This window comes from Antedon mediterranea, chromosome 6, assembly GCF_964355755.1.
Source record: "Antedon mediterranea chromosome 6, ecAntMedi1.1, whole genome shotgun sequence".
NCBI classification, from domain to species: Eukaryota; Metazoa; Echinodermata; class Crinoidea; order Comatulida; family Antedonidae; genus Antedon; species Antedon mediterranea.
The window spans coordinates 1,437,852-1,465,499 of NC_092675.1; the positions used below are offsets into that span (position 1 = coordinate 1,437,852).

A 27,648-nucleotide genomic window follows, 5' to 3' on the forward strand; every position below is an offset into this window, starting at 1 on the left:
TTATTTTTTTATTTTTCTTTTGAAAATGAAATTTAAGATGACTCATTTTGGTGAATTGTGGGTAATGGTTGGGAAACACCACCTTGATTCTTCTTCTCACATCGGTCGAAAAAAGATCATCAAACCAATTTTTTGACAGAGCTCAGCTGAGAATTCAAGAATAATTATACTACAGACGTTCGTAAAAATAACCAACGCATCAATTATTGTTGGTAAATTATCTACTATGAGTTTGGCACTAAATAATTGTGAGATATAGAGAACTAAAGTGCAACTCTCGTTAAGCGCGATGAAGAAACAATTTTCCAAAGAAATCGGGAAGGTCTTCACTTTCGGCAGGGATCAGGTTACCGTTGAGGATGTTATTGCAGAAGGTGGGTAGGCTTAGACCATAATATAGCCTCTTAAACAATTACAATGTCTTTATTCTATTACTGATTATTTTATATAGGCCTAGCTATAAATATACAAACCTAGAAACTAGAGCAGGCCCCTAATCAGTTTTATTTTCAGCATAATTAAATTAATAATATTTATTTGTCATCAAGATTGTTTTGTTTTTGATTAATGATCATCATGCTTCACAATTATTGCCTGCGCCCACACACACTACTTTATTATATCATGCAGCAATAATTGCTCCGTAATTATATATATAACTATAAATGTGCAAACTACTACTAGACTACTGTAGAAACTACTAATAAACAATTATAATATGATTGTCTTTGCAATGATTGTACTGAGTATAGCAAACTTTTGTTTCAGGGCCTGTAGACTACTGAATGTTAAATCGACTAATCATTAAATACAGTCTCGGTATATTAGTACTCCATGATTGGGCTTTTGTGTTTATGCAATTTGTTTAAATAAAAAACCTTTTTAATTAAAAACAGTTAGATCGCACAGCAGCTACAAATAAAACTAGGCCTAGTAACAATATTAGATTTGGAAAAATCACATTTAATTATGCAAATTGTGAAGTAGATTTTTATTACACTGCCAGATGTGCAGATAACTGCTGATAAATAAGTATAAAAGCACTACGTACTAGTCCATCCACCGTGTAAATATAGTATTTTCTATAGGCACAGTTGACCAGCACAATTGTTGATAGAGGCACAGTCAACCATGAAAAAATAATTAAATGTCCTGTACTATCACTGTATGTCCAGATGAACTCTTACTTTTTAGTGATATAGTCTTGAAAAATGTTTATGAACATCAAATGGTTAAATAATGAATTACTGTATGATTAGTATAACATTAGTTTCCTGTACGCTTTTAAAAATGTTTTAGTAAATTTGAAACAATTGAACAATTTGTAAATTAAACTTTTTAAAATACTTAAAGTAAAGTAGATTTTGTGTAATAATATTTTACTTGTCATCATGTGTTTATGAAGTATCATTTCCTCAACAATAGATCCCTGGACACTATCAAATATTCTGTCATAAAGGAAAAACATAATTAATATTTAGGTCAAAAAAGACAGAATGACTAGAACTGCTTAGGCGTGACCATATTGATCCTTGATAATGGCTAAATTTACGGTGTCTGGATATCAAAAACCACAGTTCGCACGGAATAGCCCAGCCAAGTGTTTCCTGTAGACCAAGACCTAACCTATTATCAGCTCGAAAGTCTTCCTGTTTTTCTGATAGCTTGCATGCAAAGGTGTTAATTTTAGATTTCTTTGTCCACGTGGTTACTAGGATAGATGGTATCAGAAATGTTGGGTGACATTTCAAAAATGCAAGGTCTACGAGTGATTTACTGCATTCTGTACTGTCTTTCATAGAACATTTCTCATATCGCTTAATCGCTGCATTAACAATTTCAAAACTAAATGATTTGCCAGTTGTAAAAGTAGTAACTTTTTAGTCTTTAAAGAGACTTGGTGGTTTGATATGTTAATTCAACAAAAATTACTTTAATTTTGTACACATTGCGCTGATTTTCTAGTGGAAATTGACTGTAAAAAGTAAATTTTCAGCCCTCTTTATTTTGCCAAACTTAAGTCATTAATTTGTGTCCATTCTGAGGGAGGGACCTTGTCAATAAAGGAATACATTTATAGTCTAAAATATCGTGCCTAGCTTACCTGGATAAACCAACATAAGCCTCTCTCTCCGACGAGAGGTAAACATTACGAAAAAGAAGAACATTAATAACATTAATCAAGCATGGATCAGCTAGGGCTGTTAAAAATTGTAAAGCTTTAAATGTTATACAGCTATGGTATTGAAATGTGATTCAAGTTTAGTTAACTTCAATTTGAGATATTTAATTTCAATTTTTCAATTTTTAATAAATAAAAAATTCTCTCCAAACTGGGTTTGATCTACTGTATGCCTAAAAAACAAATGACATTAATGTCATTGAGGTAGCAAATTAATGGGCATGCTTTATTTTAAAATACATAAATAGTGATTCCATACATGGATGGATTGGAAACTACCTTTTAAAGGCTTGTTTAACTTGGTTTTTGTATTAAATTAAATTTGTTTATATGATTTTTAATTTGTCAATAGGAGGCTTTGCTATTGTGTTTCTTGTGAAAGGACGATCGGGCAAGCACTATGCCCTTAAACGGATGTATGTGAATAACGAACATGACTTAAATGTGTGCAAAAGAGAAATCAAGATAATGGTAAGAAAAATCTAAATCTTTTTTAGGGACTGTATCCACAAAAAAAAACTATAAAAAAAACAGATAAAAAAACCCTGTTGACCTTGACCTTAGAGTCCCTTCTAGCTAATGTACAAGTTGCTACTCAAGACTTGACCTTCAGCCTTGTATTGTAACCTCTAGAAATGATCACAGATGTACCAAACACAAAACATATTTTATACAACTATGAGCAGCATGAAATCTAATTTGATGACATCATTCTGTCTTGACCAAGAGCTTTGTAATCCTTGTAATAACATGCAAATTACACCAACAAAACTGAATCTGTTAAACATTATTGCTACCAATCTAACAGGTTATTAACCTTGGAAATTGAGTTAAACTGTGGCTGGCATGTTTGCATGAAGTGAGCTTTAACATGGCTATAAAGTATAAACTAAAACAGATTTATATTATAACAGATATAACAGACTTATTCCATCTGTGTTTTATAAGATGGTTTGTTTATTAAAATCTTTGCTACTATCTCGTACTATCTCATATTATTTCATATGTAAAACTAGTTTGTCATGTCATGCCATACCACTGTCTTTGTTTAGACTTAATTACTGAGGAATTTCAGTCATAATGCCAAATATAGTCATGTTGTACTTATCCATGACATTTCCTAATAAGTCCATTCACTCTATAAATTGCACAGTAAAATTTTTGAAAAATATTTGAAACTCTGAAATCATCAGATCTTTCCTTAATTATTAATTGATTAAACTTAATGAATGTAGAATTAAATTATTCATTTAAGCTGTCGCCTGCCTTTTAAAAAACATTTCATTATTGTAGGTGAAAATGATTAAACGCTTGGCTACCTAAGGTTATTCCAATGCCTATCCAGCCTACACTTACTGTCACACCTACGGTTTTATTCCAGTGCCCATCCAGCCTACACTTTTATATTATAAAACCTACTAATAATGTTGCCACCCACTCTTGATGTTTTATATTATAAAACCTACTAATAATGTTGCCACCCACTCTTGATGTTTTTTCATGGGAACATATAATACAAACACTTACATATTTTATAGCCTCAAGTTATAAGTTCATATTAAAGTGTATTGTAATTAAATAAAATCTTGAATTATAATTAGTTGTATAGTAATCATTGAGTTATAAATAAAATACTACATGCATGTTTATTAATTACTTATACAGAGTCACATTCAAAACATGTAATGCTCATCATACCTATTTCTGTATTTTTTTTTTCTATTTGAGTTTGTTATTCGATGGTACAGTACGATTGTTTTTGTCTAAGTATTGATAATGTATTGGTGTGTATTTAAATTATTTTGCTTTTTTATAGTAAAGTTAACAAAACCATAACATTAACATATGTTTCTTCCAGTCCACACTGACTGGACACAAGAACATTATCCCCTATGTTGACTCTTCAATAACAAAGACAAGTAATGGCATCTATGAAGTGCTAATTCTCATGGAATATTGTAAAGGTAAATCATGTCATTCTTTATACTGTACATAGAGATATATATACTTTATTGTCACTTAATAATTGTAAAATGTGACCCTTCTCAAGCTGAGATTTTCAGTTTCAGATAGATTGTTTGCATACAAGTTGGAATATTAGTAAGCCTTCCACACAGCCTAATTTCAACACAACACCTACTCAAAAGACCTCTTGGTACCTGAAATTGAAGTAACTGTCTTATTTTGGTCCCCCCACCCCTAACTTTTACACCTTAATCTCCATCAGCCATGCCTAGTATTAACCAAACTGCTTGTTTGTACTACAATGTAAAGCTCTGTCTACACTATCAAACTTTATGTGACAATAAAAGTGTGATGTGCCCATAAATAGACATGATGATGTCATATCACTACCATATTTGGGCACATCACTACCATATTTGGATATATCACTACCATATTTGGGTAAATCACACTAGTTTGATAATGTAGACAGAGCTTAACATATTATCTCACTATTTTTGTTGTATGTAGATGGCCATGTTGTTCACCTAATGAATGAAAGATTAAACGTTGGTTTTACGGAACAGGAGGTTTTGAAGATATTTTGTGATGTCACCGAAGCAGTGTCTCGTTTACATCACTGTCAGACACCAATCATACACAGAGATTTAAAGGTAAGAACATCTTCTAGCTCTATGATTTTAAACTAACTAACTTAAAAAGTGTGATGTTCCCAAATATGGTAGTGATGCTTAAATATGGTAGTGAGTGATATGACATCATCATGTCCATATATGGGCATATCACATTTTTTTGTCACATAAAGTTTGATAGTGTGGACAGGGCTTAAGATAGCACTCATTGTAGGCCTGTCAATCTATCCAACACAATTTGTATTGTAAACTCTTTTTCGCATTAATACAAAGTATGTAAAATCATTACATAAATAATGAATCGTAATCAAATGGATTTTGCTTTTATGTTTTTTAGGTTGAAAATGTCCTAATTCATCATACTGGAAATTACATGCTTTGTGATTTTGGCAGTGCTACTGGTAAAGTACTAGACCCCAAAAAACAAGGAGTTCAAAATATTAAAGATGAGATAGAAAGGTACACAGTGTATTTCATGTTCATATTCTGACAGACCATTTCTGGCTCTGAGCCAGGAATTCTAAATGATGTAAAGCTAATTCCAAATGCATGATAATAATAATACATAAATTAAGTTATAATGAGTTTAATTCTGTAATATTGAAATAATCCTCTCTACGAGAAACAGATTTTAATAATTAGATTGACTAGGCCTATGTGACAGTGATAGTGGGTTATATACGGCACACTGTGTAAGATTGAATAATATGGATTCAGGGATACTGTATGAATTACCCATATTAAAGTGTTGACAAATCATACTAGTAATAATAATCACACTAGTCGTACAAATATCAGATCAATCATAAAGCAGTGTAGGTGTAAAGCAGTTCTATGATGAGCACACTACATCAGACCAACAGCTTTACGTCCCATCCGAGAGATGAAGCAATGAGAGTACGTTGATAAATAGGCCACACATTCTTGTCGAACATCCATTACCATTATACTATAACTCTCAATACAATGAATAGATAAATTGAATACAGCATTAGGGAATCAATATTATTATTATTAACTTGCCTGTTCCTTTTTTTTTCCAGATACACAACAATAAGCTATAGGTCGCCAGAAATGATTGACTTGTACTCTGAGACACCTATAACAACTAAGGCAGACATCTGGGTAAAGATATTTATTTATACTGCCTTTCATTTATTTTATCACATTGCATCCATTCACATTGAATTATTTAAATAGCTATCGATTGTATTGCAACAGGCTGTGGCTAAATTGTTTTTAAATAATACCTACTATATGATTGGAGTTACACAGTATTTGATGACTGCTAATCACCTCCAGATATAACAACTACAGACTGCTGAATCATGTGTCATAATAATTATTATTAAAATCATTAAAGTATTAATTGTGTATGTGTTAACTATGTTTGTTTCTCCTGCAGGCTTTGGGTTGCTTACTATATAAACTCTGCTATTTTACGCTTCCATTTGGGGAGAGCAGCTTAGCAATTCAAAATGGCCACTTCACCATTCCGGATGATTCAAAGTATTCACAAGACATGCACTATCTGATGAGTAAGGCAGATTGTTATATAATAGATATGTAGATTTATTCTGGTCATGTGGAGGGGATGTTTGTCTTAGGTCCAGTTATGGCTTCAAAACCCTTAGTTTTTGTCTACAAAAGACATTAGGCTTAATATAATGATTTTTATTGTTAAACAGATTCACTAAAAGTAGCCTCAGTGACAAGGTTTAGAAAGCATGGAAATGGGTCTTATCCTGTAAAGGTCAATTTACACAGAAAAGTGGTAACAGTAAGCGGAAAACTGTGTAACTTGTCCATGTGAATCGGTATCTATCATGAGAGAGTTTTTCGCTCAATTAACCATCCATTCCATGTTTTGTGTATTAAAATTGTCATAAAAAAACATAGGTTCTATAGGTTTTGGTTTTCCGCTTACCGTTACTGCTCGTCTGTGTAAATTGACCTTAACTGGTGACTTGACACTTCTTTTATATGTTTTCTATGAAAAATGATAACATTTCTCTCTTGTAGATTATATGCTAGCAGTGGATCCCATTAAGAGGCCAGATATCTACCAGGTTTCCTACTTAGCATTCAAACTGAGAGGCATGCCCACACCTGTACAGAACTTGCATGTAAGTAGTTATTTATTACTTATTACCACTTTTGGCACCTAACAAAGTAAAACTTTTGGCACTCAACAAAGTGACACTTTCAGGACCCAACAAAGAGACGGTTTCGGGACCAAGCAAAGAGACACTTTCAGGACCCAACAAAGAGACAGTTTCGGCACCCAACAAAGAGACAGTTTCGGCACCCAACAAAGAGACAGTTTCAGGACCCAACAAAGTGACAGTTTCAGGACCCAACAAAGAGACAGTTTCAGGACCCAACAAAGAGACAGTTTCAGGACCCAACAAAGAGACAGTTTCAGGACCCAACAAAGAGACACTTTCAGGACCCAACAAAGAGACACTTTCAGGACCCAGCAAAGAGACAGTTTCAGGACCCAACAAAGAGACAGTTTCAGGACCCAACAAAGAGACAGTTTCAGGACCCAACAAAGAGACACTTTCAGGACCCAACAAAGAGACACTTTCAGGACCCAACAAAGAGACACTTTCAGGACCCAACAAAGAGACACTTTCAGGACCCAACAAAGAGACACTTTCAGGACCCAACAAAGAGACACTTTCGGGACCCAACAAAGTGACACTTTCAGGACCTAACAAAGTGACACTTTCAGGACCCAACAAAGAGACAGTTTCAGGACCCAACAAAGAGACAGTTTCAGGACCCAACAAAGAGACAGTTTCAGGACCCAACAAAGAGACACTTTCAGGACCCAACAAAGAGACACTTTCAGGACCCAACAAAGAGACAGTTTCAGGACCCAACAAAGAGACAGTTTCAGGACCCAACAAAGAGACACTTTCAGGACCCAACAAAGAGACACTTTCAGGACCCAACAAAGAGACAGTTTCAGGACCCAACAAAGAGACACTTTCAGGACCCAACAAAGAGACACTTTCGGGACCCAACAAAGAGACACTTTCGGGACCCAACAAAGTGACACTTTCAGGACCCAACAAAGAGACACTTTCGGGACCCAACAAAGAGACAGTTTCAGGACCAACAAAGTGACAGTTTCAGGACCCAACAAAGTGACACTTTCAGGACCTAACAAAGTGACACTTTCAGGACCCAACAAAGAGACACTTTCAGGACCCAACAAAGAGACACTTTCGGGACCCAACAAAGTGACACTTTCAGGACCCAACAAAGTGACACTTTCAGGACCCAACAAAGAGACACTTTCGGGACCCAACAAAGTGACACTTTCAGGACCCAACAAAGAGACACTTTCGGGACCCAACAAAGAGACAGTTTCAGGACCCAACAAAGAGACACTTTCGGGACCCAACAAAGAGACACTTTCAGGACCCAACAAAGAGACACTTTCAGGACCCAACAAAGAGACACTTTCAGGACCCAGCAAAGTGACACTTTCAGGACCCAGCAAAGTGACACTTTCGGGACCCAACAAAGTGACACTTTCAGGACCCAACAAAGAGACACTTTCAGGACCCAGCAAAGTGACACTTTCGGGACCCAACAAAGTGACACTTTCAGGACCCAACAAAGAGACACTTTCAGGACCCAGCAAAGTGACACTTTCAGGACCCAGCAAAGTGACACTTTCAGGACCCAGCAAAGTGACACTTTCGGGACCCAACAAAGTGACACTTTCAGGACCCAACAAAGAGACAGTTTCGGGACCCAGCAAAGTGACACTTTCGGGACCAAGCAAAGAGACACTTTTGGGACCAAGGAAGTGATACTTTTGGCACCTAAAAGAGGAAAACTTTTAGAACCCAAAAAAACGAAATGTTTAAGACCCAACAAATTCAACACTTTCAAAACCCAGCAAAGTGACACTTTTGAGACCAAGTGTCCCCTTAATAAGGGTGTCTCAAATGAGGGAGTTGATTGTTACTCTTTGTTCATATAATCAATCTCGTATCTCATTGTCTTTAGGGAACTACCCCTCCAGATGCAAACGACTTGACACTTCCGCTAACTGAGAGTGAGTACAAGGCCCAGCAGGGTAGAAATCAAAAGGCAGCTGCTGTCACCAGGTAAGTCAGAAGGTCTTTTACTGGTTTATCTTTTTCATAGTAGCAGTTAGTACATTTTAAGGACACAGCTATTTTGTTCTTTTGTGCGCATCATCTACAAGCATGCTATTGAACCCACATAAAGGAATGTAATATTGTATGACAGGCTATCGTGATAAAATATGAAAGTTGTTAATCCATGTCAATTACTTTACACTATAGAGCTAATGCTGCTCAGCCAGAGATTAGCACCTCAGTAACCCCACGACAGAGACCTAAGGGGAGCCAGAGCTTTAGAAAGCCTGCAGGCCTTCATCTTCCTACACCGGTACGGAACAGGCAAAATGCCACGCGTAAGTGTGTTGTTTTCAAATATATGATCTCCATAAAATTATATTTAAAAAAAGTTCATCTACTTTATGTCTATTGACTTATTATTGGGATTGTTAATCGGGTATTGCAATGCAAAAGTCAAATGCTCAAGCTTATTATTTTATTTATTCTAGCAACTCAACCTAATCAGCAACAACAGATTGCTATACAGCAGCAGCAGCAACAGCAGCAGCAGCAACAACAGCAGCAGCAGCAACAACAGCAGCAACAGCAGCAGCAACAACAGCAGCAGCAACAACAACAGCAGCAACAGCTGCTACAACAACAAAAGCAACTACAATGGAACCAACAACAACAGTATGCTCAACAGCAACAATACCTACAGATGAAGCAACAACAACAGTTGCAACAGCAACAACATCAGCAGCAATTGCAAAGACAACAGCAGCTACAAAGACAGCAGCAATTACAGATGCAGCAGCAATTACAGCAGCAGCAACAACAGCAACAAATGCAACAGCAGCAACAAATCCAGCAACAGCAACAGATACAGCAGCAACAACAAATGCAACAGGCTCAGGTGATGCAGCAGTTCCAAAACGTGATTCCCCAGCAATATAATACACAGCAACAACCAAGCTTCTACCCTGGCCAACAGAATCAACAGTTTCCAGCAACACAAGCACAGCAATATCCCCAATTCCCTCCACAACAGCCTGCATCATTTCCCCAAGGGCAATTCCCAACAGCAACTCAACAACAATTTTACCAGCAACAGCAGCAGATAGCTACAGCGCAACTTGTGGTGACAGCAACACCGGACTCTCCACCTGCACAGAACCCTTTCCCAGCTCCTGATGGCTCTTTAAAGGGTATGAATCCATTTACAGATGACTTCTGTCTGATATCTGAAGACACAATGCTTGATCAAGAATTTGATGACTTGAGGAAAGCACAAACAGGTAAATATAGTAATATTCAAAAAATACTTCATTTAATAAATGGTATGCAAGTATTATCACATAATTACTTTAAATAAAGAATTTGATAAATCCATCACGCCCTTTATTAAAATTATAAAATTACATTAAAAGAGAAATTGTTAAAAAGTTCTCAAGTATTTTTTTTATTAATGACAATGACATCATTTTGTGGTTTTCAGATGTGTCAGTAGGGATAAACAAAACACAAAATATGGACATTCCTGAACCACCACCAGATGCTACATCTGTGGATGTCTTTGGAGCGACTCCATTCGTAAAGTCCTCGGATGCAATTGATGTTGCCTTACCATCCAAGTCTCAAAGCCCATTCCAAGAACCAGAGACCAAACCCGCTGTGGATATGTTTGGCAGTACAGTATTTAAAGACATTGCATCACCACCACCAACACAGGAGAGATTTGAAGATAATTTCTCAGAGAAAAAAACTGGGTTTGCGGATGATTTTGCACAAACCTCTGTGAAAATTGTGAATGACGATGGTTTTGCTGATAATTTTACTCAAGGAAGAATAGCTGGTAGAAGTGTTGATGCTTTTGGATCACATCCCTTTGTTGCCAAGAATGACTCTTTAAGTGATGCAGACTTAAATAAAAGTGATGTTCAAAGCTTCGGCTATGATACCTTTGAAGACAGTCATTCTTATCAACTGGAGATGAAAAAGAAAGCAGAAAAACATAAGCATCGTGGGATCTTTGAGGGCGTGTCATCAGATGAGGATGATGATAATACAGATTCAGATTCTGATGGTCATGAGGAAGATGCTGTAGCAAGTAAACCTCTAATTAACATTGATGAAAACTTAAGTGATTCAGAACTATCCGGTTTAAACTTGCAAGACAACTCATCAAGACGTCCAGGAGCCGATATTGCACAGACTTTATTTGTGTCACAGAGAACAGCTACCAGCAGAAACACTGCAAGTAGTAGCTGTACATTGACTCCGCCATTGTCACCACCAAATGCAGAAGAGACAGACTTCTTTCGTGAATCTCCGTTTGACAGCAAGTTCCTTCAGCAACCTCATCATAGACGTCAGGACAGTAATAGTTCCAATGGCTCAGACATCTTTAGTAAAGCACCATTCCCAGCAAAGAAGATAGAGCCACAAACATCGAATCCAACACCACCAACATCGCCAGTAAAAATGGATGCTTTTGGTGCTCAACCTTTTGCCTCTGATGATACAGGAACATCTGAAGACCTCTTTGGTGCTGTACCATTTGATGCTGTAGCCACTGTCCTCACTGACTCCGGTCCAAGACACCATGGCAAACACAAAGTACAACAGACTCAAGGTAAATTCCTAAACTTGTATTACTAGTTTACATTGTAATATAATTGAGATTTTGTCTTTTGTTTGTTGAGGTGACTGGTTCAGGTGACTCTTGTCATGTTCTTTGAAAATTAAATTAATTTTTTCAAATTTCTGAAAGTTATGACTTCTGTGTATGTGTGTAAGAATGTCCTCACACAAAGTGTTGTTTTGATATTTTTCAGGTTGCACCAAGAAACAGCATGTTGATAATTCATCTGGTGCTGTAAGGAAGTCAAGAGGCACTCCATCGGGAAGTAGACGTAGGCGTAGTGGAAGCAACAGCTCGCGTTCATCACGGAAAAGCTCATCAAGTTCAAATTCTCTTAAATCAAGCCCGAACACTCAACCTAGACGCCGCAACTCTGCCGATAGCCTAGATGCGTTTGGTTCCAGGCCGTTCAATCCTCACTCATCTGAACAGACACGGGAACGCTCCCACAGCGACGACACTGTTAACATTCTTGTAGATAGTGGTATTGTCATACCAAATGAGTTTGATAATGACTTTGATCCTCGTGCAGCGTCTAATGTCACACCTTCTGGTGCCAAAATCCCACAAGGTCCACATTTTGATCCGTTTGGTGCAGCACCTTTCAAACCACCTGTAAAAGCATTTACCGAGTCAACGAATGACCCAGCAATTTTACGTAAGAATGCGAAAAAAGTACGTAGATTACCACAGGCACCAGCAGCCATGTAAAACATTAAAATGGACGCCCATACAATAATATGCATTTGTATAAAAAAAAATTGATTCCTTTCCTCTTGATGGATCCTAATTATTGATAATTCATTTAGATATTGCATAGAATTTTCCTGTGTTCAAATTGGCCTAATGGCGTTCCATACTTGCTGTACCATACCCTTGTGTGTCTAAAACTGAACATTTTATTTTATGTGTATAGAGGTTGGTGATTGTGTAAGCTATAAATTAGCAGTAATAATAAAGTCTTTATTATAAAATGTTGATACAAGTAGTGAGCAATAAAATTTAATTGCTTTGTAATAATGAAAAAAAAAGATATATAGTTTGAATATACTTGTATTTATCATAAGGGAATTTAGACAAATATTTAAACTCATATGGCATTAAAATATTTGTACACTTAATATTATATGCATAATTGTAGAATGAGAACATACATGTACTGTACTTTAGTAGGTCTAGTACTGTGACAAGTTGATATTACGCTATATATGAGAAATACTGTGTGGTTGTTTCTCATTATCTTGCCTGTAGTAAATATCATAAATACCGAGTGTCTTCAACCAAACACATTACCGGTAAAGATAGTGACAGTTTAGAGAAAGAATTGCGTTATGTGATGTTGATCTATATTACTGTAAAGAGGTAAGCCAAACACAATGTGCACTAGTTTGTAACAACTGTCAGATACAGTAAATACTAGTCAGTGTTTCTTGTTGTGGTGGGTTGAATCAACTGATAGACATTGGCATATGGGCTATGAACGCTGACTGGCTAAACCCATTGGCCCCGGAGCTTATGGGGGCCCCAGAGCAGTGTCCAGAGGAAAAACAGGCATTAAATATGTTGAAAAAAGGCTCCAGCATTGGAGGGTTCACAGGTCTCTGCATTACGCCACTGCTGATAGAATATGGTATACCATGTTATATAACACAAGCACAACTTATTCATTAACAATAGTACTCTGAATCAATGCACTTGAATTTCTATTATTGTTTGAATTTGTTTGTCAACTTTGTTCATTTTTGTGGTGAGGGTTAAAATCAACCGATAACATTTGAAGTGAGGATGATGCAGATAAATAAATAACTAGTCAATGATTTACTTTCCTTTTAGTTGATTTTAAAATTGTTTTATGTTTGTGCTATTTTTATTTGTTTGGTACTATATGCATGCAATATTAAAGACAATGTTACTGTACATAGGTTTGACATATCCTGGGGAACATTTAGGAATTTCATTTATTTTGAATGTAGGCTTAGTAATTATAGGATCACAGTGTCCTAAAAAAGGTATAGTTTTGGTTGGAAACGATATGGAATTCCTGTTTGGTTAAATGTAGGAATGTACTATCCTGGAGAAGAGTGCTGAAAAAGAAAGTATATTTTTGTGTTTTGGAATGATCTGGAGCTCTCTTCTCTAATCATTTGTTTTAAAATGTATAAACATTGTGTACTTAGTTCTCAATTATTTAATTGTCTACAAAATCTTGATATATAATACCATTAAACCATTCAATGTGCTTTCAAGGTGATAAATAATAAGTACATGTTTTTGATAAGTAAACACATGTGATGGGTATAATCAGTTAATTTGTTATTAAAAAAGTCGATCCGTGTGTTGATATCAGGTATACAAGTTTAATTGTAGGAAGCTTAAAGCTCTGTCTACACTATCAAACTAGTGCCCAAATATGGTAGTTTTATGCACATCACATTTTTTTGTCGCATAAAGTTTGATAGTGTTGACAGAGATTTGCGATGACCTAGGAACAATTTACATCATGTTAATTCATTGTGCGCATGCAGGGAAGTAAGGACATGCTTCCTCACTCTCTACTCACTCTCTACTCCTCAACGTGGTTCAATTGGTAGGTCATAGGTCATCGCAAACCAAAAGCTCCCTAATAAAGTTGTGTACTGTATTTTTATAGAATGTACCAGTACAATTATAGGACATATTATATTTAAAACTTGTCCCAATTTTCTTTATTTTTTAATGATTATTTAAAGTTATATTTTAATAATGGATATTGGTCTGAAGGTCATTTTAAATGACTATTGATGAACTTTGATCACATTGGTTTTTTTTTTTACTTCCAACCACCAAAGAATAGTAATCTCGGGCCACTCAATAAAATAATTTTTTTAAGCAAATTGGTTTTATTCTAGCATACTCCTTATCACTGTTTTTGTTTTCATTTTTCATAATAATGTTATAAGGAGATGATAATAAAATACAGTAATGAAGTTTGTGTTCTTGTAGTGTTATTTGTGTCATTTGCGAGTTATCCATGCACAACCATAACCCACTACTTTGGAAAAGGGGGTGTATGACCAAGCAGGTAATGTAAAAAGTCGCCGTAACCATAGTTAATAATATGGTATTTATAAGGCACCCTTCCAAAAAGACCAGAGCGAAAATATCTATGCTATAATACCTAAAATGACATGTGGTGCCTGTATTACTGAATGTTACAGTTAAATTACAGAAATCACATGTGATACACGTGGCACTGTATTACAGAATGTGCCTATGATACTATGATAAATTATAGATACAGTACCAAGAAGCTACAAAAAATAGAAGAAAACAAGTTTATCTTTATATAATATTTTAATTTCCTTGTTTACAATAAAAGCACCATATAATTCACATCTTAAGTAAAATTGTATCTTTGGAAAAAAGGTATTAATAAAGTATTACATTTAATTTAAAACAAACATAAAAACACACTTAAGAATAATTGCTCCAAAATAATTATATTAAAATTAATATTAAGTATGTAAATTAAATGTGTCAATTCCATGTCTATAAATCTAGGAATCTAAATAAACAATAAAAGAACGTAGGCACATACAGTGGATAACAGTATATGTCCTATAATTTATGTTTAGAAAATTGTTTTAAAGCTCTGTCAAACTAGTTTGTGCCCAATATGGTAGTGATATGCCTAAATAAGGTAGTGATATACCCAAATATGGTAGTGATATGACATCATCATTTCCATATATGGGCACATTTTTTTGTCACATAAAGTTTGATAGTGAAGACAGAGCTTAAAGAACTATCAAGTTATGTTCCTGCTAAAACTCGTTAACATCTACATTTTTATTTACTGATTGTAAGCACCATCAAGTACTACAAATACAAAATTGATGTGAGAAGTAACTTGGAAATATTAATTATTTTAAAATAAATTTTAATTCTTCATTGGTCCACTTTAAATTATTGGCTGTCATGATACACAGTAGAACAACTTTGTTTAATTTTTGTTTAATTATTATGTATAATATTTTAGTTAAATAAAATAGCAACACTAAAGACAAATTTTCTTGTGGTTAATATTGCTTCAAAAGGCATATATTGCCATAGTACTTTTATCAAAGTACTTTTGTGAATTAATAATTCTTCAAAACAATTGAAGATAATATTGCTTTGAAAAGATCGTTTTAATTAATGTATATAATTTATTACAGAGAAACTTAAAATTTAAACAATAATTATAGTGAAAACAGTAAATATTTTGTAAGAGTGAAAAAAGTGACCCGATGTTCAATAACTGTTCATCAATAGTAGGTTAATTTTGATTAGTTTTCACCAACAACATACCATAATTGCACAGTTTTTAAAATGTACACACACATCAAACATAATATTATATCCTTACTGTTATAAAATTGTACACTAACACAACAAACCATCCTGCCATAAACAGACAAACATGGAAACAAATTGTGGAAAGCGTAATTAATGTCAGAAGACGGAAAACGTTAAGAAGAACTGTTATAAAATACTAATTTCAACAATACCAAACATAAAAGCATTATCTGGCCCATGAAGGAAACTTTGTTTCATTCTTCAAATGAACTGGAAAAGTGTCATTTAATTGTTCCAAGAGACATATGGAACAATATTATATAGTGTGCTATTGTATTAATTATAGGGTGAGAGACGTTATGTACAAAACCTTTGTTTCATTGTGTCTGACTAACTCAGAATAATTAATATATAGATATTCCTCCTTAGTAAATATTCCCATTGTAGCATCAAACATCAATAATAATCAATGTCCAGGAATTTATTAAAATAAATACAATTGTCTAAATATACTATTTACCATCAAAATTCCTTATAAACAACGGAGAGTTCCTTGATTAAGTTTATCAGATCAGCATTTCCTCCTAATGTTTCGATTTCAATAAGAACCCTACAGAAAAAATACAAATATATAATATGTATACCCCAGATAATTTCATTGACAGAGATATAGAGACTTTGTACATTTGTCAAATATACACATTTTTGCTATTGCATGCATCAAAACAATAACCAATACATTCGGGTATACAGTCATGCTATGTTAAAGATGTATTGTCCCCCGAAAACATGAAAAATCAGATTTAAAAAATAAATTAAAATATTTTTGCGTTTAAATTACATTTTTTTCAGGTAAATGATTTTTTTTCTGATCCAGTTTTTGGATAACTATTATGTGACATTAAAATGAAAAAAATTAAAAGTAGCTGTAATATTAAAGTTACCTTTCTTCTAAATCATTCAACACCTTTCTTGTATAGTCCAGTGATCCCAACTGTAAAAAAAAATAAAAACTAACAATTGCCACATATGACCTTTTTGCATTAAGGGGGCATGTTCACTGTTGTGTTAAAACATATTGTACCTTGTTTGTCTCAGAGGCAAGTGTCCCTTTAATAGCAGTGACCACTGAATACTATTATCTCATTTATTATTTCATTTATATATTTTGTTTATTTTTAAAATTGAATTGTAAATATTCAATCCTATATTTTTTTTTTATATATTGATTGGAAGAAAGATGATTATGATTAACCTCTATACTGACCTCTTGTAGTTGTTTGACACACAATTTCTTAACTTCCACATCTTCGGTTCGTTGTCGAAGTATGTTAGTAATGATGGCGGTGCCATTTGATTCTTTTTCAATTCCATGGATTAGCGGGAATGAAAATTTCCCCTCAGACAGATCTTCGCAAAATGTCTTAGCGTTTGAATATTCTAAAGAGCACAAATTGGCATAATCATCCCGGATTTGAAAAAATAGGCCAATAGCTTCTGATACGGGTTGAAAATCACTATAAACAAACACAAGAACATAACTATTAGGCTCTGTTTACACTATCAAACTTTATGTGACAAAAAAATGTGATGTGCCTATATATGGACATGATGTTGTCATATCATTACCATATTTGAGCATATCACTGCCATATTAGTTTGATAGTGTAGACAGAGCCTAAATCTTAATAATCAAAGTTTACAGCACAGAAACCAATTAAAAAATTGATTTAAAGAACATTGTCATAAATTTTAAAAAACATAAATGTGTAAAATTTGCATATTATTGTATTTAGAGATAGCAAATAGCAAATAAACCTATAAGAAATGAAAAAACGTGAAAAAAAAACCAGAAACACTTTCTATGGATACAAATATTAAAAAGTAAAAAACAAACCTTTTAACTTGGCTAAATAACTGCATAAGGTCTATTGATAAATTAAATAGCCCACCAGTTTCTGAAGATAGAAAGTTTAAAACACTACAATAAAAGATTTATGAAAAGTAGAAAAAAAAAATAACAGGGTGTGAACCAGAGCAAAATAATAAGTTATTACTTATATTAGTTCACAATTAGACAAAAAGAATTGTCATATTCAATTGATTATTTTTTGTATTCGAATGGTAAATTGTAAACGGATTGTGCTCAACAGAAAATCATTTAAATATTAAACATTAACAATGTGAGCTTTCTCGTTACAAACAATCTCAACGCTCAAAATACTCTGTTAAATAAATACTCTGTTTAGTACTCAATGAAAAAATCCCAATCGAATACGACAAATGTATTTTAAAAACAAATATCATTTATTAATCTTACTTTTTATCACCATTTTTTTATAAGCATCTTCTGTTGGACATGTATGGGTATCCCGCCACCAGATATCCATCCCTTGTCCTTCATGAAGTTCACACATACGATCTATAAGGGAGAAAAGTCTGATTTGAGTTTCCAGCCTAGTTTTATGGTTCATAGTTCATTTATTTGTCCAAAAGGAAATTCATGTTGATTTCAATAATGCAGTTAACTATTTGAAAACTGCACGGCCATAACAACCAATCAAAAGATTTTTAAAATCACTCAAGCATAAACAGGAGTGTCAAAGGGTATTGCAAGGTCATTGGTGGATAAGTTTTAATAAAAATACTGAACCTCTGTCTACACTATCAAACTAGTTGACAAACAAAAGGGTGATGTGCCCAAATATGGCAGTGATATGCTTAAATATGGTAATGATATGATATCATCATCATGTCCATATATGAGAACATCACCTAAAGTATAACAGTGTAGACAAGGCCTAAGACTGAAACAACAAACCTGCAAATATATGAGCACACTTTGGGTGATTTAAAGAGAGAATTTTTTGTAGAGCTACAAAGTAGACATAATTGCCAGTATTGATTGTCTGTGGAATTCCATACAAATGGTGAGCTACAGGTTGGCCACGCCTTAAACTAGAATTGTCTTCTATGTCATCAATTCTATAAAAAAATACATGACAAATCAGTTATATATGTAATATTATAGAGGACAAATGCACAAGGGTTCTAAATAGGCGTTTCGTGGGTGCATTTCATATGGACTGTGAAAAGCTACTACTGAAAAGAAATAAAAGTGTTTTAAATGACAATGTTTTGTAATCCCCCAAGGGAAAAAGAAAACTTTTCTTTCTGTTCTGTCAACAAGGTCTGCTTGTTTGTGCAAATTTGTTATTTGGTATTTAATTGCTTACACTTACAATAATACTTCCAATGTTATGTTTTATACTAATAAAACAACTTATTCTATAAGCATTTACTTAAAAGCAGTGCTTAATCATTAAGTACAGGATACAATTTTATTACAATTTACATAAAAATGAACTTGATACATAACTTAAAGATTTATTAAATCTTCTGCTGATTTTTTAAGTTTGTTCAGAGAAGAGTGAAATTAATTTCACTCTTCTGATTTATTGTAATATATTATATTTAATGTTAAGGTTTATCAAACCTGGTGGCAGTGTTTCAATGATATTCTTTTTGGGATAAAGATTAAAAATAAAGTAAAAAAAGACTGCGACTTACAATAAACTTGCATTGTGTAGCATTTGTGTCCCATCAGCAATAAGTTCTAACTTATCCTCTGGTACATTAAGCCAATGGTTAAATGCCTTCAAATAAAACATATTTTACTCAATAAATAATAAATATTTTGTAAACCATCTATGCAAGGTAAATTGAGAGTTTTATGAGAACTGGCACAGATCCTAGTGAGAGATGGCCAGGGAGCGGGACTACTGTTCATAGTTGAAACCTCGACATTTGTGGTGAAAAAAAATGAGAAAGTATTGTAGCTGCCTAGCACTGTTATTTCAGAAATTCAATTTGGGAGTCAGACTGTATAGACATGTTTCCCTGTTTGATTCTTTGTGAATTTTGTTGGTACTGTAGTTCCTGGCCCAACAAATCTACTATGTTAACATTTTCAGAAGTACAATAGTAGCCTAAATAAAATTGTTTTATATACTATAGTATCTATATGATGGTTGGATGCCTTTTTGTATATCTTCTATATATTATGAATGATTTTTTTTTTTATATATTTGCTGTACTTTTTTTACCTCATAAATTAGAACTCAATTCAGCATTTTTGCTGCTTTTTAATAATATGTTGAATTTGAATAAATACCAATATATATAAACAAAGTTAACAATGTTACCTTAATCAGTTTTATTCTAATCTGTTTACCAGGAACTCTAAGGCAATACTTATATGGCTCAAGTACAATCTGAAATAAATATAGAATAATTTGTATTTGATTAAAAAATTGTACAAAGGTTATTGCTATACCTGTACAAACCTCATTTACAACATGTATTGTATATTTAGTAGAATTTGTATTTTAGTTTTTTATTTAGACTTTTATTATACTGTAGATTACAATATTATAATAAATACTAAACTAATATGCCTTACCTCACTGAATTCAGAGTCCATGATGATAAGCTCAAAGCAGGTACTTTATAATTTCATGTACAAAGCTGAAGAAGATAAGATACTTTAAATTTACAAATTACATAGTGTTATACGTTTTCATTAGTACCGTAGTAGTGTTCAATCCAGTGGCTGGTGGCCCCTGGTTTAAGGACCCTAAGTGGCCCTCTATTTTCCTCTGGGTGCTGCTCAAAATTGATACGCTAGTATTGATTCAAGTTTTACAATTACCGTAATTAAAAAAGAACCATGAAGAAATATTGTATTTCTTTTCACATATTCCCAGTCATCACTTTCAAAAATGTTGTTTAAATATCAAATTTCAACTACATTGTGGTAAAGAAATAAAGACAACACGCCAATGACGAAATGGTGGTGCTGTACACATTGTATATGAATCTGCGTTGCTGACAGATCTCCTATATTTTAGGTTATCAATATCCAGGTCCAATCAACGTTTATTATTATTTCCATTCAGCTGTTATTATATTTAGATTTGTTTCTTCCAACTCTGAATGACATTTTTACTTTTTGCTTTGGTTCTGTTAATTTGAAATAATTTGTGAATTTTGAAATAATGTGTATTTTCTATTTTTTTAATTTATAAAAGCATCATTTTTCAAACTCGTATTATGTATTATAGTTTTTTAGATCGTCTTAATACAAGTCTCTTTTGTAATCAATATTAGACACATTATTACCATCATTGCATCATAGTTGTCATATTCATTCTGAGTATATCTTGGCAAGTGGAAGATAAACACATTGATTAAATCTAGAGCTAAACACATGTATTTGATAAACAACTCATTAGTAACACATAAATTTATTTAATTTTATCAACAACATTTAACATTGCGTGACTCATTCAATGTTTGCTTTGTCCACATTGTTGCCGATTAAAACTACATACAGCTCATGATTGATATTAACCCTGTGAAAGATTATGTAGCAATTCAGCTACTGATTGACCCTGGATAACATGGTTCCAGGTACTGTGGAGGCAGTTGTTTTTCAATGCTTTTAAACAATTTTGTTTATAAAATAAAATCAGAAACATATTATCATAGAATGCAAACAAAAAACATTCAATAACAACACAATTGTACTGGAATTATGTTAATAAATAATATGTTAAAATAAAACATTATCATCATTCATCAAAAGCTTTGTTGAAATAGATTCAGTGTTGCTTGGATTCAAATCGATGAAAGCAAAGGCCTATAATAATACACTATTAATCCTACTGTTATTTATAACTTGTAAATTAGATCCTTGTCATTTGGTTGGAGCAGGAAAGAGTGGATTTAACTCTTATCTGGTCAGAGGATTGTAGGAGACATGACATTTTTAAATAGATTTTTTTAACCCAACCCATGCGGCATAAAGAGGGAATGTTTCATTACATATGTAGTGCATTCTTGTTGATATCTATATAATTATCTACTTTAGATGTTTTATAAAACAAATTATGAATGTTTTTATATTCATGCAAATATTTTCGATAGTGAAAATAGTTTTAGCTGTACTCATAAACATTCAGACGCGTATTTATGAAAAGAGACTAACTTTAGTCCTGGACTTTATCTCTGGTCTTTATCTCTGGTATTCTTGAAACCCGGACTACAGTAACTAGTCCTGGACTAAAAAGGGTCTTTCACACCTTTTCCGGCATGGTTCAGTCCGGCGATGGCAAACTATAAAAATTCCTGGCCATAAGGAATATACTATGAAAAATTAATGTACCTAGATGAAATTGATCTCTAGATAATTGATGGAAAAATATTGCTAAGAAAAGAATAAATAAAGATTCTGACAAAATCAATAAAATAAGGTTATTATAACTTATTTTTATATATTCAATTGCATAACCTAATTGAAATACATAAATATTGAATGTTTAGTTTTATCCAAGATAGGCCTATAATTAACATATAAATATATTTTAAAACTTGATACAGTACCACAAAAAATGTATACGAATAATTTGGTAGGATTGGCCCGAAACGTCTCGAGCCAAACCGTCTCTGGGTCGAAACATCCCCTGATTTGCCCAACTGGCATAGTTAGATAGGCTAGGCCTTTTTTGTATTACTAGTTAGTAGAGGCATGGAGTTACTCCATGGATGGTAGAGGCCTAGCTAGGCGGCTAGGAAGAGGCGTAGATACTCGAGGCTAGGGCCGGGAAAGGGGTGGCTAGCTTTTGCTGGGGCACCATTATTGATATTATGAAATACACGGTATACTTTACTTACTTATTAATTAGATTATAAATGACTTCTAATTATCTTCCGGGCCGGCCGAGGCCAAAACATCAACAAAAGACATGTGACACATACAAAAATATATACGACGAAAGCAAAGATCTTAGGACGAAAGTAAATGTGGTGGCGCACTTTCAGTTTTGTCATCCAGGAAAAGCAATCTAGGCCTTTTATGCCCTCCGATCCTGTGCTGTATGGCTTAGCCGGCCTAAGAATGCTGGGGTAGGCCTAGATTATTCCCGAATATTCCGAACTAAAGTAAATATTGAGACCCTAGTACTAGGCCTAGTGGCTTAGTGCTGAATCCGAAGCTAGGCTAGTGTACGGACTAGGTCTACTTACAATAAATACTAAAACTAAGCCTAGCTAGGCTAATAAGGCCTATAGGGGCCGGCTAGCTAGGCTAGGCTAGTAGTAGGCCTAGCCTACTAGTACTAGGCTAGGCCTGGCCCTAGCTAGGCCTAGATCCCCTGCTGGATCTAGCCTAGGCTAGGCCTAGCCTTAGACTAGATGCTTAATCAGGGCTACTCTAATCTAGCTAGGAGGGATTAGTAGCTAGCTAGACTCACCACCCCTCCCCCCCCCCCCCCCTCCCGTGACCCCTTAGCTAGAGTTTAGTTAGCCTCCTAGAGCTAGGCCTAAGAAAGTATAGTTAGGCTCTAGAGGCCCAGCAGAAGTAGTAGTAGGCCTCATGTGCAAAATAATATTAATAAAACTAACTAAATAAAAGAAATTCAACAATTGAATCTAAAAAACTATATAATAAAAAAATAATAATATGTTTGAGTTGAGCACGTAACTGAATTGACTGAGTAATTACTAATAATAGTACTGTACTGTACATTTTTAAACTTATTCTTCCTTTTACAGATCTGTCAAGAAAAATGTTTTTAAAGTTCAAAGGAAATTCAATAAAATCCATGTATGTGCTATAGGAAGTAGCTATCAGAACTTTCAACCATGTATGTAAATCAGCACTATCTCTACCATGCATCCAGTTCCTGTTAGTGTTAAATATACTGTACATTTTCATTAGGCATTAAGGCAAGGCATTAAACACATAGGTAACCATGGCAATAAGAAACTTTAAATTAAACACACTGTGCCGATAAAATAAATTCATTCACTACTAAAATTTTAGTCTTGCCAAAATTTTATCATCTGACCTGTTTTTCAACAACTTCAAATTTCTGAGAAATTAACTAAAATAGGCACTTACAAATATGTTTGGTTTTTTTTTTCAGGTCATTGATTAAAGTTCTTCCATGGGAAGACATTATAATTCCAAAAATCTTGTCATATTTTTCATTAAAAGAAGTCTTTCGCCTTCGACAAATCTGCAAAGACTTCCAAACAATTGTTGACATCTACCTTCAACAGCTTCAGTTCCTTGATTTATCTGACATAAAGAATATACTATCACCTGAGACCTTCCAGGCTGTTACGCAATCAAGATGCTTTCGGAGATTAAAATTCGCTGGTTTAAAATGGATGAAAGATGATAACGTTGTACAGGTTATTAAGAATAATAAAGTTTTACAGACATTGGATCTGACAGATGGACTGAGTTTGACTGGAATCACAATTCAAACAATTGCTGTGAATTGCAAGTTTCTGCAGAAGCTTTTTATTAAGAACTGTCATTGGATCCAGTCTTCACTATTGGAGGTAATTCACTTTTTTAAGAGTCTCGGCTTAAAAGCTTTGCTTATTTTGAGTTTTCCATATCTTTTTGATGACATATTTTTACATATCCTTATTTTTATGGAATAAATTGATTTTGATTGATTTAATATTCTAAACTTAGGATATATATACAGGCAAACTTACTACCCTCTTACAACCTTGTTACAATCCTTGTTGCCTACCACCACAAAATTTATCAACCCCTCTACATCTGACCACTGTACATAATTAAGTATACTGTAATTACTGCTAACTATTATTGATCATTTGAGACTTTTCAGTCGGATTAAGATCTTCGCAATTGAGCCAAAACCAAAATAGAACCCAGGATTTCAAAGTCCAAGCATGTTTTGACACCAAAACCATGAAACCGTTTATTTGCTATCATTATACTTGTAGATACTGTTGGTCGAGTGTAATAGATTGACGCACCTTGATCTCACTGCTTGTTGGGAGCTGACGGATGATACTGTGTACGTCATATGTACTACGCAACAGGACCTGAAATGGTTGTCAGTAGCAAAAATCTATGGTATAACAAACAGATCAATTGAAATCATCATAAGTGAAAGGAACAAAATAGAGTATTTGGACGTTGAAGGATGTTGGAGAATTACAAATCCATTTATAAGGTATACCAATGATTTCTACACTAAATCAATTTATAACTCGTTTTTCTATTTATCTAATGCAAAATCATTTAGGTGTCATTCTTTTTATACATTGTTGCCACAAAAATACAACACACTTTTACTTTCTCTTAATTTGGAAATCTACAAGTAAAGTGCATTTGTTCATACTACTGTAGCTAAACTGTTTTGTTGTCTTTTATATTAGTACAGTACTTGATTGATACAGAGAAAGGTCCTCAGATATAATCCCACCACACAAAATTAACCCATTAAACATTAAGGAAACATGTTATCTTATATCATATATACTACTGTGTATATATAATAGTTGAATATGATATTTTTGATTGTGGTATTAATAGTTTGTTTTCATTACAGAAGTCTTGGTACAAATTGTCCAAGTCTAAAAGAACTGCATGTAAATGACTGTAAGGCAATTAATGAGGCAAGTCTTGCACGATTACGTGTACGTGGAGTGAAGATAGACACACGGCCACCTCAACAGTACCGCCATGTTGTTGATAGCATGGGCATGCGTATGCATCTTAATCTTGCGCTATGAATTTATAAAGGAAGCACGATTACGTGGAGTGAAGATAGACACGCGGCCACCTCAACAGTACTGCCATGTTGTTGATGGCATGGGCATGCGTAATCTTGCGCTATGAATTAGAAAGGAAGCAAGATTACATGGGGGGTGAAGATAGACACGCGGCCACCTCAAAAGTACCACCATGTTGTTGATGGCATGGGCATGCGTAATCTTGCGCTATGAATTATAAAGGAAGCAAGATTACATTGAGTTAAAAAAAAAATCATAATGAAAACGCATTTCCAGATGACAAACATATAAATAAAATTAATTATGATTATTATAAAAAATTTAGATGAGTGCTGAGGTGAATTACATTATGATATTCTTAGACTAAGGCAACTGCCTTGGTTAGTTCTATTATTCATTCATTATACTATAAGAATGTATATTAAAGTTCATCTTATTACTGGCACACAACCAAGGCAATATCAAATTGCCTTGATCGCATTTTAAGTAATTTTAAATAAATTTCCGGTAGATACCTAAACAGGTTATTGAGTTACAGCATATGATGATGATTGTTAGTGTTATTTATTTGTATACTATTATATTGTCCTACGTTGTACATTTATAAATGAAACATTTACTACCACTTATAATATAGTACTAGTACTCCGTATCAGTATAGATTACTGTAGGATAGCTCACCCATTAAATGATAAATATGTAGCTAATAATTCAGCTAGAATCCGCCCTTTAAAATGCAATACTACTCGATGTAGGAAATCATTTGTCCACAACTCAATACATATCTACAACTCAACATTTCAAAGATAGTTATTTATTTCAGCCTTCTTACAACAATGTCATTTTTCTAATATTAGTCTTTATATATTGTATAAGATTTTTATTACATTTTGTAAATTTTCTGTATAGTGTGTGTAATTAAGCATCAAGGAAAACAAATTTCATGTTCGCCATGTTGTGGTCATGACAATAAAGTTTTATCTTTAATTTCAGTATACAAATGAAAGTGTACGTCCTTGTATTGAACAGAGAGCTGTAACTTACGAAGACGCATGTGTGATGGGGGAGATTCATCTAAATTTGTCCAACAAGGGCATTCTCTTTGATTTTTAAATATCGTGGTAAAATATCATCCTTTCACATTTATTCTCACACTGTCAATGGATGGCGAGTAGTACATCATCCACCTACTCCGTAAAGATACACTGTCAATGGATGGCGAGTAGTACATCATCCACCTACTCCGTAAAGGTACACTGTCAATGGATGGTGAATAGTACATCATCCACCTACTCCGTAAAGGTTCACTGTCAAATTGACATGTCAATGGATGGCGAGTAGTACATCATCCACCTACTCCGTAAAGGTACACTGTCAATGGATGGTGAATAGTACATCATCCACATCCACCTACTCCGTAAAGGTACACTGTCAATGGATGGTGAATAGTACATCATCCACCTACCTACTCCGTAACTGTCTGTAAACACACAGTATATAACCTTACATTAAATAAGTGTAGTATTCCAAAATTTACCGTCAATTGTACGCCTTATTCCGAGGTAAAAATTGTTCTATACCGTTTCTACTTTTATTATTACCGGAAAATGACCAGATACATTTCTCATCTCCTTTTAATGTATTATTTAGTTCTGAATTGAAATCTCCCCCACCCTCCTCCTTCAGTCAGCAACCAGCCTCTGTACATTAATATGATAATCAAAACCAAAAAAACAGATGAATGAATTATGAATATTCCAGATCAAAAATCAAGCCACCATGGAAAGAGCAGCACAATCAACATAAGTGCGTCCATTGGTCTTTTCAGTTCCATTAACATTTTAATATTGAAATAATATTATTATTGTAATAATAATGATTTGTATATGATTTTCATTTTTTCTTAAGTAATGTTGTTTGGCTGCACATGCTCAGTGTGGTTCCACACTTTCTTTTGTTTACCGTTGTCGCGTTGTAGTCAGTTTCCATCTAATCTGCAACTGCATCGTCTTCACCAAACACCTATTGTAGACGACGACAGGAGAAGTTTAAATATTATTTTACCTCTGTAAGTAAATGACCATTTTTTAGTATGTTTATTTCACATTGAGTAAAGACACTCAATTAGTTCAGGTGACGGCCGGACAGGAAGAAGACCGATTTAATTAATTCATCAAC

The 27,648-nt window shown here is 33.9% G+C and overlaps 3 protein-coding genes across 5 annotated transcripts; 2 read left to right on the plus strand and 1 right to left on the minus strand.

Annotated features, from left to right (window-relative positions):
- The first annotated feature begins 110 nt into the window (after nt 1-110).
- On the plus strand, nt 111-12,793 carry LOC140051453 (uncharacterized). The gene is made up of 13 exons (XM_072096673.1): nt 111-374; nt 2,535-2,653; nt 4,041-4,146; nt 4,658-4,800; nt 5,117-5,238; nt 5,823-5,904; nt 6,185-6,317; nt 6,802-6,905; nt 8,809-8,909; nt 9,111-9,241; nt 9,395-10,183; nt 10,384-11,520; nt 11,723-12,793. Exons 1-13 carry the CDS (start codon nt 290-292, stop codon nt 12,238-12,240), a joined length of 3,570 nt encoding a protein of 1,189 aa, XP_071952774.1. The 5' UTR covers nt 111-289; the 3' UTR covers nt 12,241-12,793.
- A 2,134-nt stretch (nt 12,794-14,927) lies between these two features.
- On the minus strand, nt 14,928-22,714 carry LOC140051143 (geranylgeranyl pyrophosphate synthase-like). Its single transcript, XM_072096267.1, has 10 exons — nt 22,582-22,714; nt 20,309-20,373; nt 20,052-20,120; nt 19,417-19,502; nt 18,668-18,831; nt 18,167-18,268; nt 17,744-17,804; nt 17,114-17,363; nt 16,791-16,840; nt 14,928-16,456 (listed from the first exon to the last, which is right to left on the minus strand). The coding sequence occupies exons 2-10, from the start codon at nt 20,327-20,329 to the stop codon at nt 16,369-16,371; spliced, it is 891 nt and encodes a 296-aa protein (XP_071952368.1). The 5' UTR covers nt 20,330-20,373; nt 22,582-22,714; the 3' UTR covers nt 14,928-16,368.
- Nucleotides 22,715-22,767: 53 nt separating this feature from the next.
- On the plus strand, nt 22,768-26,625 carry LOC140051330 (uncharacterized). 3 transcript variants are annotated; one of them, XM_072096515.1, is made up of 5 exons: nt 22,768-22,848; nt 23,461-23,552; nt 23,835-24,258; nt 24,676-24,908; nt 25,287-26,625. In XM_072096515.1, coding segments are annotated over exons 2-5 (843 nt in total). In that variant the 5' UTR covers nt 22,768-22,848; nt 23,461-23,550; the 3' UTR covers nt 25,471-26,625. The 3 variants fall into 3 exon arrangements, with proteins under 3 accessions (XP_071952616.1, XP_071952614.1, XP_071952615.1); XM_072096513.1 differs by having other exon boundaries at nt 22,769-22,848; nt 23,461-23,512; XM_072096514.1 differs by having other exon boundaries at nt 22,778-22,812.
- Nucleotides 26,626-27,648: the final 1,023 nt, after the last annotated feature.

Coding starts and splice junctions, on each gene's coding strand:
- LOC140051453 (XM_072096673.1), top strand. CDS start 290: ATGAAGAAACAATTTTCCAAAGAAATCGGGAAGGTCTTCACTTTCGGC. Junction 6,318..6,801: donor AGACATGCACTATCTGATGA/GTAAGGCAGATT, acceptor TCTCTCTTGTAG/ATTATATGCTAGCAGTGGAT. Junction 8,910..9,110: donor AAGGCAGCTGCTGTCACCAG/GTAAGTCAGAAG, acceptor TTTACACTATAG/AGCTAATGCTGCTCAGCCAG.
- LOC140051143 (XM_072096267.1), bottom strand. CDS start 20,329: ATGGACTCTGAATTCAGTGAG. Junction 19,503..20,051: donor TTAGAATAAAACTGATTAAG/GTAACATTGTTA, acceptor TTTTATTTGAAG/GCATTTAACCATTGGCTTAA. Junction 16,457..16,790: donor TTGAATGATTTAGAAGAAAG/GTAACTTTAATA, acceptor TTTTTTCTGTAG/GGTTCTTATTGAAATCGAAA.
- LOC140051330 (XM_072096513.1), top strand. CDS start 23,475: ATGTTTTTAAAGTTCAAAGGAAATTCAATAAAATCCAT. Junction 23,513..23,834: donor GGAAATTCAATAAAATCCAT/GTATGTGCTATA, acceptor TTTTTTTTTCAG/GTCATTGATTAAAGTTCTTC. Junction 24,909..25,286: donor ATTACAAATCCATTTATAAG/GTATACCAATGA, acceptor TTTTCATTACAG/AAGTCTTGGTACAAATTGTC.